Source organism: Denticeps clupeoides, chromosome 1, assembly GCF_900700375.1.
Source record: "Denticeps clupeoides chromosome 1, fDenClu1.1, whole genome shotgun sequence".
NCBI classification, from domain to species: Eukaryota; Metazoa; Chordata; class Actinopteri; order Clupeiformes; family Denticipitidae; genus Denticeps; species Denticeps clupeoides.
Genome location: NC_041707.1, coordinates 37555319 through 37567713, shown reverse-complemented (window position 1 = coordinate 37567713; position 12395 = coordinate 37555319). Strand labels below are relative to the sequence as shown.

Genomic DNA, 12395 nt, shown 5'->3' with positions numbered 1-12395 from the left:
ATCAAACATACTTGTATACTGATACAAATATACTAAATATGATTCTTGTATTGGATTCTTCTTAGTCTCCATAACCGCAAAATGACTAGGTGCGTCCAAACTTTCTTATAATTTGGTACAGACAGCATACAAACATTATACGTGATCCTCATGCAAGATACATATATGGCTATATATGGTAATATGAAAGCAAAAGTCCCTTACTTCATCAAAGAAAGGATTGTTTCCCTTCTTTATCCGCGTTCTTTTGGTTTGGCCACCAACTGTAACCTTGACGACAGGTTTTATGTTGACGCCTGGCAGCTGTCTGCACTCAATGATGCGAACCCGTATCTGGAATTTACAACAATTCACATTAGCACTTGCGAAAAGAAAGCAACAGTCCTCAAATGATTCTTTGTTTAGGAACCGGTTTATACTTCAAATTAAATTGGGATTTATGTTATGTTGAATCATACTCTTTCATTCATGTGATTCAAGACCTCATTGGGCCGCTTGGTATTTAGAATTTTGAGCTCAGCTACTTTTTTTTTATTTATAGCAAATGTGCTGCATTTGTAGTCTGTTTGTGACTAGCATGTTCACATTTTGTGAGACCTTCAAAGGACCACACGGGATTCCCACGGTTCAAGAGCAGCGCCTGCCCACAACTCATCGTTTCTGATATGCACCGACTCAAATCATCTGACAAGTAACGCCGACACCTCTTATTCCGGCTAAACCGGTGGGTGCATCAGTCTCGGCTAGCTTGTCAGTCCCCCCCTGTCAGTCTTCGAGTCCGAGTGGTTAATAAATCCCATGCACACTCACCTGCAGATCCTGGGGTTTATTTGAGAGGGGGGCTTTGTTGCTGCTTTGGCGCTTTTTCTTCTTCAGACTGGGGTTGAAGCTTGGAGGGGCCTTTTTTGGTGGGCCGGCAGGATCTCCCGGATCCTGGGGTCCTGGGGCTCCTGGAAGGGGTTCTGGTTCCTCGATGACGTCGATCATGTGCATGCTCTCAGTGTCCTCCTCTCCCATCGTGTCCAAGGAGAACACTAAAATGACCACACCCACCATATGCCTGATCAAGCTGAGCTCATGCAGACTAGCACGTTAAAAGCGACCGCTGGCAGCAGCTTAATATCATCACAGCTGAACCGCTGGCAGAAGGAAGCCATAGAATTAAACATTTCCCCTCATCATGCTGGCCTCACATGACCCTCACGTGCATTTGTGTTACCTGTCATGGTATCCAGCTCCACAGATGCATGTTGGGGCTCTTGTGGAAGAGGAGGCACAAAGACAGGAGCCATTCCGGGGGGAGGGATGTATGAAATCTGTAGGGTAACCGTGGCCTTGAAGACCGGAGAGAAAAATGACCCACAAGACAAGTTTAAAAGTCAAATTCATCAGATATATTTAGTCACACCACAAAACGGTGTACTGTCACGCCCAGGGCCGGCTCATGGCATAGCCAGTTGTGTCATCCAGGGGGCACCACAAATGGAGGAAGTAAACTTTTCTTAATATAAAAGGAACAAACCCACAATTTTGCCAAGGGTTCCAAATTTGTTAGGTTGGGCATGGTGAGGCCCAAATTTCCCACTTGTGGGACTAATAAAAGATCATCTTATCTTATCTTATGCATGCTGTGCACTCCAGCCAAAGGTACTGTATGTTGCAAGCCATCCATTGCAGTTTATCCTGTTATGTAAGTGCTGCTTTTCCTGACAGAAAGCAGAAGTCATCTTGGGAAAGGCACTGTGGGCGTCAGAGTGATACCTGAACACAGAAAGGCCCTTTCCTGAGGAAATGGGAGTTTTTATGGAAGTGAGGGTTGCCAGGAGGACGTCCCACCCACTCATCCGACCAGCACCAACCACCGCTGGCGTTACACACAATGCCAGGAAGCTGCCCAAATGCAAGAGATATGCCACATATCTCCCAGTGTGTCCAGCCAAGTGAGGTAAACAAGAACATTCTTGACTGGGTTGATCTAAAGATCCCTGAGGATCCTGTCACTTGAAAGGATCTGACGTTTGACCTCCAAGGTGCTTATGCCAGGGGCTGATGCTGGCAACGCTGCAGGAAGAGTGTGTTTGGGTTTCTGGGAACCTAAAGAGAATTATGATGTATGGGTGTGTTTTATCAAAACAGGCACAGGCCTTGTACAGGAAACACGGTCTAACCTCAGAGGTCTAACCCATTTAGACACGGAGCCAACGTCACACATCTGTTCCGTTGTGTTTCCTGTTTGTTGCCTCCCAAAAGATGAAATTGCACAGTGGATAGCCATGAATTTTGGACTTTGACCAAAATTCGACTACTTCTCAATTTCATTGTTAAATTAAGAACAAAGGTGGAAAATGCGTGCCTGTTATGGAAGGGTTTGGAGGGCACACTTGCAGATATGTTGTGATACACTGCAGCATAGCACATGGTGCACACAGATAAATGTGTCCTCTGCATTTAATCCATCACCCTCAGTGAGCAGCGGGCAGCCATGACAGGTGCCCGGGGAGCAGCTTAAAGTTGTGTTAGGGCTTACCAGGGCGGTCCGGGCCACTGGCCCTGGTTTTCTGACAACTAAAGAACTGGTTTGCAGGCGGGGCAGTTGCGGCTGAAGTAGTTGCCGCTGCCACAGTAGAAGCAGAGCCCCTTGGTTTCGTGTCTCTGATGTCAGGGCGGCTGAGCACCCCCCAGCTGCATGGGTTCCTCTGAGGGCAAAGAAAGAGGGCCTCGATATGTCTCGGGGGCTCAGTGCAGTGGAGGTCAGGGCATTGCTGGGTAATGGCGCCACTCCTGGTGGTGCTCTGTGAGCCTGCGATCAATGAACGATTCCAGCTCGATGACGCTTTCAGCAAAGAGGCCCAGTTGGTCATTTCGTCCTTTATTATATAGTCCATATTATATAGGGTGGTAGTAGCCTAGTGGATAACACATTCACCAATGAACCAGAAGACCCAGGTTTAAATCCCACTTACTACCATTGTGTCCCTGAGCAAGACACTTAAGTGTCTCCAGGGGGACTGTGCCTGTAACTACTGATTGTCGCTCTAGATAAGGGTGTCTGATAAATGCTGTAAATGTAAATGTATTGCATCTCTCAGGCCCTGATAGAAGATGGCCATCATTCCAGTCACTTTTCATGGCCAGGGTTTGGAACTCAATGGAGTAATCAGTGATGCTGCAATGTCCTTGGCGTAGAATCATGATTTTTAAGAAGGCCGCTCAGCTCCCAGCATTGACATGGAAGACAGAGAGACTGAGGAAGGCTGAGATCGAGAGGCATACCGGGCCCTGGCATTCGAGGAGGATACGCAGAAAAACATGGCGCTGTGTTAAAAAGGGGAGAGGGGGAGTGGCCAACCCCGGGAGATTTGGAGAATGGGAGCCCAGCGGGAGGTGAGAGGGGTATCTCTGATGTGGGCTATGGCAGCAACCCCTAACCCAACAATCCAACAAGATAAAAAGGGAGCAGCGACAACGGAACAAAACCTCTATTAAAGAGTGGGCGAAATTCAGTATGGTGGCCGATGTTTATACCGTGACAGTGCCATAATGAAAAAGTGAGCACATCAGCTTCATCTCGAACATAAGCTTGTGTTGGTTCAAAGTGAAGAAGTGTCTATTTTGGCAGGGACAAAGGTCATGTGTGCTGTGTGTAGATTCTTTATCCATTAATTCCCCCTTATTCACTACTGTTGGTTGAGGGTTGAAGACCCCTTGAGGTGAGCCCTAGGCTGATTAGAGAAGACATAGAGAGGCTTTGATGGTTCAGGGGAATTTCAGGAAGGTGCATTGTCAGCATGAAGACCTACCCCTGTGCTGTTTTTTTTGGTGTCCAATAAGGACACAGTGAAGGTGGCAGCCAGGTTGGGTGAGTTGAGCACATCTCGAAGAGACACCCGGCACTCCCCCAGAAACCTATCAAGGGAAGAAGGAAAATGGTGTTGAGGAATTGTGCGCCACCGTACACATGACAAACTGAAGAAACAGAAGAAGTGAGTGGAGGATTTTTGGGTGCAAATCACTACATCTCAACCTAACTCGGGTGGTAGTAGCCCAGTGGTTAACACACTCGCCTATGAACCAGAAGACCCAGATTCAAATACCACCATTGTGTCCCTGAGCAAGACACTTAACCCTTAGTGTCTCCAGGGGGGACTGTCCCTGTAAATACTGATTGTAAGTTGCTCTGGATAAGGGCGTCTGGTAAATGCCTGTAAATGTAAATGTAACTCAACGGCTATGAACGATGTTAGCTGGCATTTCATCTATCAGGGTCAATGGTGGCCTGGTGGGTAAAGAAGTGGACTCATGCGTTTCATGGCTGCCCACTGCTCACCAAGGGTGATGGGTTAAATGTAGAGGACATAATTTGTTGTGTGCATCGAGTGCTGTGCTTGCTGTGTATCACAATGACAAAACCAAACACTTTCACTTTCATCGAACATCCTAATTCTGTTCTGTACAGAGAGAAGCCTAGAGGATCGATTTCTGGTAACACAGAAGCTTTTTCCTTTAGCTTCTCTAGAGGATGCTTCAACACTTGTCTAAGCCGATGAGCCCCCATCTGTTGTTCCCATCCTAATGTGAACTTGTACAGTGCATTTTGGGAAGTCAAGAGAGGGAAGCGAGGCACATATTCTAAAAACGATTGGTTCCCATGAAGACTCCAGGGACAACAATGGCTTGTGATTGTTGTGCACCTGGGGATTCCGACTGGAACAATGCACACTAGGAGAGCTGATCATTAGCGGCTTCCTCCAAACCCAGCGTTGTGGCAATTAGAATGATGGAAAAGTACAGCATAAGTGCTTCCAATAAACATCCTGAGGAATCAGCACATCACACAAGATGTTAGCATGACAGTGGACTTAAACGACCTCAGATCATAACAGTATCATGTCTCCGAACGTTGCCCCTAATGGGAAATAATCAGGAAGTGGGAACTTTAGTGGATCCCTAAGCTAATTCTGTTGTTCCTTTAAACAACGTGGCACTCTGCACATTCCACTGGAGCCCGGCAGTCATTATTAAACGAATGCAATCTAAAACTCAAACTCATGGTCACCTCGATTTAAGGTCTTGCGTCGTTTCTCACTGTATCGGTCTGAATCAGGAACAGGACCAGGGCATCAAAGCCCCAGGCACTTCAAAGAATAGCCTTTTCTTTTCTTTTCTTTTTTTTTACTGTTTCGAGCTAGAAAGAGGAGCTGAACCTTTATGGACATCAACTGAAAACATTTTACCCCAAGTCAAATATGTACAAGTTACTCACTGGGCTGACAGAACTGAAAAGTTGTCAAATTGTGAATTTACTCCCCCCTCCAAGAGTGGGTAATGCACACATATTGTTACAAATATTGTATTTTTCGCTGTCTAAAAATATTCTCTTTTGAATGTAGGGCTTAGATTAAAAAAAAAAAATTAGGGTCACTACGGTGTTTTTGCACAGCCAGAAATTTTTCAGTTCATCAAGTCAATGAACACAGCCGTGACCCTGTACCCCCACTGGTGTTAAGATTTATTGTAGTTAACACAATCTCCTCCACCTACAATGAAGCTGTCCTTGTCCCATTTCTTGCTGGATTAGCAGGACCTCAGTAAAGAATTTTTGCAACAAAAAAAAACCCAGTGCACAGTAACTGGAAGAGATTTGATTGTATGAAGACAGTGGACATGTTTTCATTCGGCCTTGTCTTTGCATACCAAGTGCAACCTTCAAGCAGTTCACATCCATACCTGTTCCGGCCCATTTTCTCATGGTCCTTGACCACCACATGGAGTTCAGCTGCTGAATCTAAAGGCACCCCCTTCAGGTCCCATTCAAAGCCCTGGGAAAGATGGAGTGGAGAGCCTTGCATCAACCAATACCAAAGCCAACATGCGCATTAAATGGCCATGAGAAGTCACTGACCTCGTTCCACACGGGACTGACATTGTTTTTGATTACTTTGGTCTTCTTCTTTGTCCCTGAATAAAAAAAAAATAATATTCTTAATATGAATTATAGTAAATAGCATTTCTAGTAGCAGAGCTTTGTTGTCACCTCGGCCATATACAGTAATGTCCACCTTAACCTTACAATGCAACATACAGACAGAAATGCCATTGTAATAATCTAGTATAATCTTTTCTAAAGTACACGTTGTGGAATTCATTTAAATGAGTGTAAATAGAAGACTGCATATTTTGAAAGTTAAATGAAATTCAGCGCACAGACTCTGCTTTTAACCATCACCCCTGGTGAGCAGTGGGCAGCCATGAAAGGCACCCGGGGAGCAGTGTGTGGGGACGGTGCTTTGCTCGGTGGCACCTTGCCGGATCGGGACTCAAACCCAAAAAGGCCCTCCAAATGTTCATACGTCACATGAAGCTAAAAGAAGATCAAAAAGTTACAAATGCAAACGCTTGTATTTTGCTGTTCAATAATTTTGTGAGCGTAGGGAAAGGAGAGAGCCGGCCTGACATACTACATCCCGTTCACACAGGAAGTGTTCTGTCTGGCGGTCTATAAACAGACACAAGACGGATATTCAGCCGAAGAGCTCTTATCAGCACATGCTCCTCTCACAAAACAGGGCCAAAACTCAAGGCCACCAAATAATAATTCCTAAAAATCAGGCGCATCCGTGAGAAGATACCCAGGTCATACACCTTGAACAAACAAGAGCGGAAATGGAAATTTTATTTCAGTTCAGTGTAGTTCAAATGTGGTTGGTTCATGATCCTCAGCTTTGAGGCAACAAAGGAAGGGCCAGGGTGTGGTGCCAACGTTTAAGACAGGATGGTCTGCATCCCTTGCCAACCAGTTAAAGGAAACGTGGTGGCATGTTCAAATGACGTTATTCTGATTCCAGTACCTGCGGAGATTGCATGGATGTCTAAATTTAACCACGCTATCACTGGTTATCATTTATTTCCTTTTCTCTAAAACAATAAGCGTCTAAAACCATCCATTCAGGAAGGTTTCTAATACTCATAGGACAACACGCTATTCCATTGCTGACTTTCATCAGTTGAAAGTCGGCTCCACAGTCTGATGGCATGATTGTTGGCATGAAATAACATCTAAATCGCAAAATTAATCTAAACTACAAATTACCTTTTGTCTTTTGTCAGATATAGGTAGGAAAGGCAAAGATAAAGTCATCCAATGATCTAATCTCAGTGCAGCATGTTTTTTTTTGGTCTTTTACTGTGCTGCCTGTTTGGTTACCCCTCACTTCCCCCACTGTGAGACGAATTCCCATTACTCAGTGCTTAATCGTTCTCGGCCCCTCCCTGGTGTAACTTCCAGCTCCAATACCTATAAATGGAAATGGCATCTGATACACCAGGCAGAAGGAAACAAGGAGACAATGAAAATGTTCAGCTCTACAGAATTTAAATAATCATTTAAAGAATCACAGAATTCATGCAGAAATCATAAAATGATCATCATGTAAGCATTTAGAAAAAAACGGATGAAAGATAATTAGGGGACTTCCTGGAAGCCTCTAGCTCAAGAAAATTATCTTTCCCTAACGGCCTTTGAGAAGAAGACGTCGATTCGTGGATCCTGCAGGCCACTCCGGAGATTAATGTGGCAGCAGATTGCGTGAAACTCTGCGGCAAGATTAAAAACCAAAGAGGTGCAGAGACACGATTTCAGTGCAGCGTCAGTCGAAAGTTCCATGATGATTCGTGTGCATCCTTTGTTCGGGTCTCTGTGGTCTCTACTTAGTTGTCATAGGAACCATGGATACTCACACATGTGTTCCAGCACTTCTGTGCGTTGGAACAGGAAGTGTGGCACAATAGCAGGAAGAAGCCGCCAGCTTCTACACCTCAGAAAAGAAAAAAAAAAATCTAAACTCGGATCTGCCAGTCATTCATTCCTCCCAGTTATGGTTAGAAGAATGACTAAAATGTTTGCGAGGATGTCTTTACAGCGGTTCACTAGTGAAAAATTACAAACCCACTCATTAATACATAATATCAAAGCTTGGCAACAGAGCTGCCTAAAAGTCATTCATTCATTCATTCATAATGTGGCATTACTTTTTTTTATAAACGTACAGGTTCGGTTATTCTGGCGGATCATAAGGATGCTCTGAATACCAATGAGAGGTAGAAGAGTTTGTAAGAGTGGGGTGTGAACTCTCAATTGTTCATTGTACACTGGGCCCACGTGCCAGAAAAATACACAATGTTGTTCTGTGAACGAATGTTCTTGACAATGAGCCGTATCGTCTGAGAGCCCACCTGCCAACTTCCGATCTTACCTCTGAAGGTGATGCTGGACAGTGGGTCGGGGTGCCTCTCCCCCCTGTCAAGGTTCCTGAGGTTCGTAGCCCTTTGGAGCACGCACCTCAACATGATGCCACGTTGACCAGGCAAATGGTATGTTTCCACAAACCCAGAGACCCTCCAACCATTCCAGAAAGATCAAAGCAAAAAAGGATGACGCTCATCAAATGTCTCGGAATGAAAGAAGAAGAACGAAGAGCAAGAATAGTTCCTCCCTTGTGGTATTCAGTTACACTGAGTGTGCTTACCCTTATCCAAACACACGCCCCACATTTAGGACTACCCCTCAATCCCAGCGACACACCCCATGCATCCAACAGAGGAAGTCTAAACACTTCCTGTCCGCTCTGCCTATCTGTTTTTTCTATGTCTGGACGGGACCTGGGTGGCATTTCACTTCATCAAAATACCAAGAGCCTCTCTGTCACAGATTAAACACAGTAAATGATAACCCCTGTAGACTCCAGTCTGGAAATGTCCTCTCCATGGGAAAACAAGTGTCTTAAGGCAGCGCTGCTAGGCACTCCGTAAACGTGTGTCTCTGTATTAGGCCTCCGTGGAGCATTCATGAGGTGAAGGGCAATGTCATATCTGTAGGTGGCACAGCGGCAGCTGTAACTGGTTGGTTGTGGACCATTGTGAGCCCAAAAGGGGGCTGCAGAAGACGAGGAGCACCACCTGCTGCTTCAACAATAAAATCGCATAATGATCACGTCCTTATTTTCAGAATAATTACGTACAGGGAGAGTAGTGGCATGAATTCTGATAGACGTATAACAACACTTGTGTTCGTAGTACTAATACTGGTACTGTCCTAAAAAAGTTACAAGGTAAAAAAATAAATATATATATATAGGGCTTCTCTGCCACATCACTAATTGTTATTGTGTAAAGCAGTGGACCACAATCCATATACAGTACAGGCCAAAAGTTTGGACGCCTTCTCATTCAACGTGTTGTCTTTATTTTCATGACCATTTACGTTGGTAGATTCTCACTGAAGGGATCAAAACTATGAATGAACACATGTGAAGTTGGGCTCAGGTCCGGTGACTGTGGAGGCCAGGTCTCCACTTCTTGTTAAGTACATAACTCCACATGTGTTCATTCATAGTTTTGATGCCTTCAGTGAGAATCTACCAACGTAAATGGTCATGAAAAAAAAAAACACATTGAATGAGAAGGTGTGTCCAAACGTTTGGCCTGAACTGTATATGCTATCCCAAAAAATCATTTTCTAATGGCAGTGGCAGCCTAGCGATTATGGATCCGGTTCAAATCATTCCGGTTTAGATCCAGATCAGCCAAGGTGCCACTGAGGTGCCACTGAGGTGCACTGAGCAAAGCAGCGTCTCCACACACTGCTCCCCGGGTGCCTGTCGTGGCTGCCCACTGCTCACCAAGGGTGATGGTTAAATGCAGAGGACACATTTCATTGTGTCCGTGTGCTGCGCTGCAGTGTTTCACAATGTCAATCACTTCACTTTCAGGATGCGCAAAATTGATAATCACTTAGCTAATGCTAATTTACAGTGAACAAAATCTACTTAAATGTCTGAGTGTGTCTAGCTGAACACTACGTAAATAAACTCAGATTTAGGTTATTTGTAGGCATGAACTGTTGCCATGGCCCAAACTGTTCCTGGTTAGGGTTTTCCTGATGCTTTTATGTCCACCGTGTTAATGCGTGACCTTCGCCTGTATTATTAGTATAAGTATAACCTGAACGTGCGCCTTGCTATGATGTGTGAACATGACGAAATGTACAAAATTGACCTTGTCGACCTTTACACCCTTCAGCTGGTCAAACTGAAGCACGTCCAACACAAACTCTGTACCATTGATCGAAACATCTCGCAATCCGTCTTTCCCAAAACAGCGACATTCTTTCCCTGTGCAAATATTGCCATCGTTGGATTTTGACTTTGGACTGAAGCTTCACAAATGGAAAAAGTCACTTTTTTGCAGGTTTTTTTTTTCGTCTTTTGACATGAACCTGCCAGCGTTTCTCGGCACTGCCGCCATTGTCATCATTGTTTGCGGATGATAGCTGTTGTAACGGAATGTGGGATTGTGACGTTAAAGAGTCGGATGCCGGACTGGTGCAGCCCAGCCCATCCCAGTTCCTCTACGAGCGTGATGCAGCACTTTAGATTCGACCCTCTGTGCCTACGTGACAGAACAATGAAAATCTTGTGTTTGTCGTTAGACTGCGAGATGCCTGAGGGCTGAGTGTGTTCCAAGAATCGCTGGGCTTTTAATCGGTCTTGTGAAACCGCCGGGGACCCAAAACGTCTCACTACGTATTCAGCCAAGTGGACCGAACGGCGAATCCGGCCCGTGCGCCGAGCGTGAACTCCGAGCTCAGCGAATGCGGAGGACAGAGGTGCCCCAGACAGACAAAAGCTCAGTGTTTGCACAAAAAGCTCCTTCTAAACACAGGTCCCACGGGCCAGCTCAGCATGCTGCCAGCCCACAGACACAGGGGAGGGGTGGTATACACAGAGAGAGAGAGAGAGAGAGAGACAGAGGGGGGACTTTCCAATAATAACTTCAGCTGCTGCAGCCGAGCTCTCTCCACAACGGGACAGTGAGACAAAAAAGCACAACCAGGTCACATGGTTTCAACGTAGGACAATGAACGGGCATCGCATCCCTGATTTAGATGCCCACCTGGACGCTCCTCGCCTACCTTCATACGTGACGCAGCAGTAGGCATCTGTGATGTCCTGGTCCGGCGTCAGCACATTCTGGGCGCAGAGGATGAACACTCGCAGCATGTGGAAGGAGAGCTCACGTTCCACCACGGCGCAACGCGGCCTGGGGGAGAAGATCCAGGAGAGATAGGGGTGTCCTGGAGGCCCTGGATCCTCGTGGCTGGCAACAAGCGTGTAGCGTCCGTCCCCTGGTCCAGCACGGCAGGGAGATGGGAGGTGGGACAGAGCGTGAAGACGGAGGAGTTGCTCTGTCTGCAGACTGTCTGGGAGCAGAGTCTGGGGAGGCCGCAGCTCCCAAGTTATTCCCGATAAACACACACACACACACACTCTCTCTTTCAGAATGCCTGACTCATACACACACACACACACGCTGTCCCTTCAATCATAGCCACTTTCTGGTCTTAAAGGGACAGTGGACTTGCCCTGGCTGAGAAATGTCCAGTGTTAGTAACGAAACTGGTACTTAATGGCCAAACCTATTCTTCATTTCATCAAGGTTCAAAACGATTTAGCAAAAAGTCAGCATCGTTACAGATTTGTGTTGTGTGTTAAATATATATTTAGTGTCAATTTATCATTGTGCAATTACTATCTAATTATTTGTAGATATTAGTAAACTGTTTATACTTCATGAAATAAAGCCTGAACTGTTGATCTCGCTTGAACGTTCATATGCATACATTCTTTGCCGTGTGTGGGAAGAACTGAAAGCTAGTTCTATTCCACCAATCATTGGCTCAAAGAACACAGCACTTGTTGGATGTTCCCATCGTGCACTAAATACAATATGTACAGTGGGTACGGAAGGATTTCAGACCCCCTTAGATAAGTTAATGTTTTCATTATTAATGAATTGACAGAAAAACACCGAATTTTCTGCAGATTTATTAACAAAGAAAAACTGAAATATCACATGGTCCTAAGTATTCAGCAAATGGCCAACACTGCAAATATTCACTCTTTGCATAAACTTGATGAAATTGTCAGTAAAGCCCTTTGAAAATTCTAAAATGCTCATCATTATATTTCAATACACCACAGAAACAACTGACAAGATGTCATTCTCAATGGCCACGACTGTGGGTCAATTTTGAACCCTGTTCCCTTCGTGGCTGTATTTTATAGGTCATCTGCTCAGGTAAAGACAGGCGGTTAACGGTGTTAATGTAAAGACTGACCGTTTGACAGTTTTTTGCCAGCTGCTAGTAGAACCTTGAGGAAGTAAGCATCATCTCTGCTAAATTCTTCATGGATATAACCAAGGTACAGTGAGGTTAATATCATGTCAATATTAAAACCAAGAATTTTTTCAATATTTACATTTCCATTTACAGCATTTACCAGACGCCCAGACCAGGACGATGAGCCGAGGATTCTCTGCAGTCCCACCAGCAGGCC

The 12395-nt window shown here is 45.2% G+C and overlaps 1 protein-coding gene across 12 annotated transcripts in view; it reads right to left on the bottom strand.

Annotated features, from left to right (window-relative positions):
• Window positions 1–11346, bottom strand: part of dysf (dysferlin, limb girdle muscular dystrophy 2B (autosomal recessive)) — a 57814-nt gene extending 46468 nt beyond the window's left edge. For 7 of the 12 annotated variants that reach the window (XM_029000220.1, XM_029000716.1, XM_029000462.1 and 4 more), the window contains exons 1-7: window positions 8253–8575; window positions 5903–5958; window positions 5728–5819; window positions 3801–3906; window positions 1220–1334; window positions 811–1034; window positions 205–333 (exon numbers count right to left, since the gene is read on the bottom strand). In XM_029000220.1, the coding sequence (XP_028856053.1) occupies window positions 205–333; window positions 811–1034; window positions 1220–1334; window positions 3801–3906; window positions 5728–5819; window positions 5903–5958; window positions 8253–8346 (816 nt within the window). In that variant the 5' untranslated portion in view covers window positions 8347–8575. Of the gene's footprint in view, window positions 1–204; window positions 334–810; window positions 1035–1219; window positions 1335–3800; window positions 3907–5727; window positions 5820–5902; window positions 5959–8252; window positions 8576–10969 lie in introns of those variants that run through there. The other 5 variants (XM_029000392.1, XM_029000878.1, XM_029000948.1 and 2 more) reach the window with 2 other exon arrangements.
• Window positions 11347–12395: the final 1049 nt, after the last annotated feature.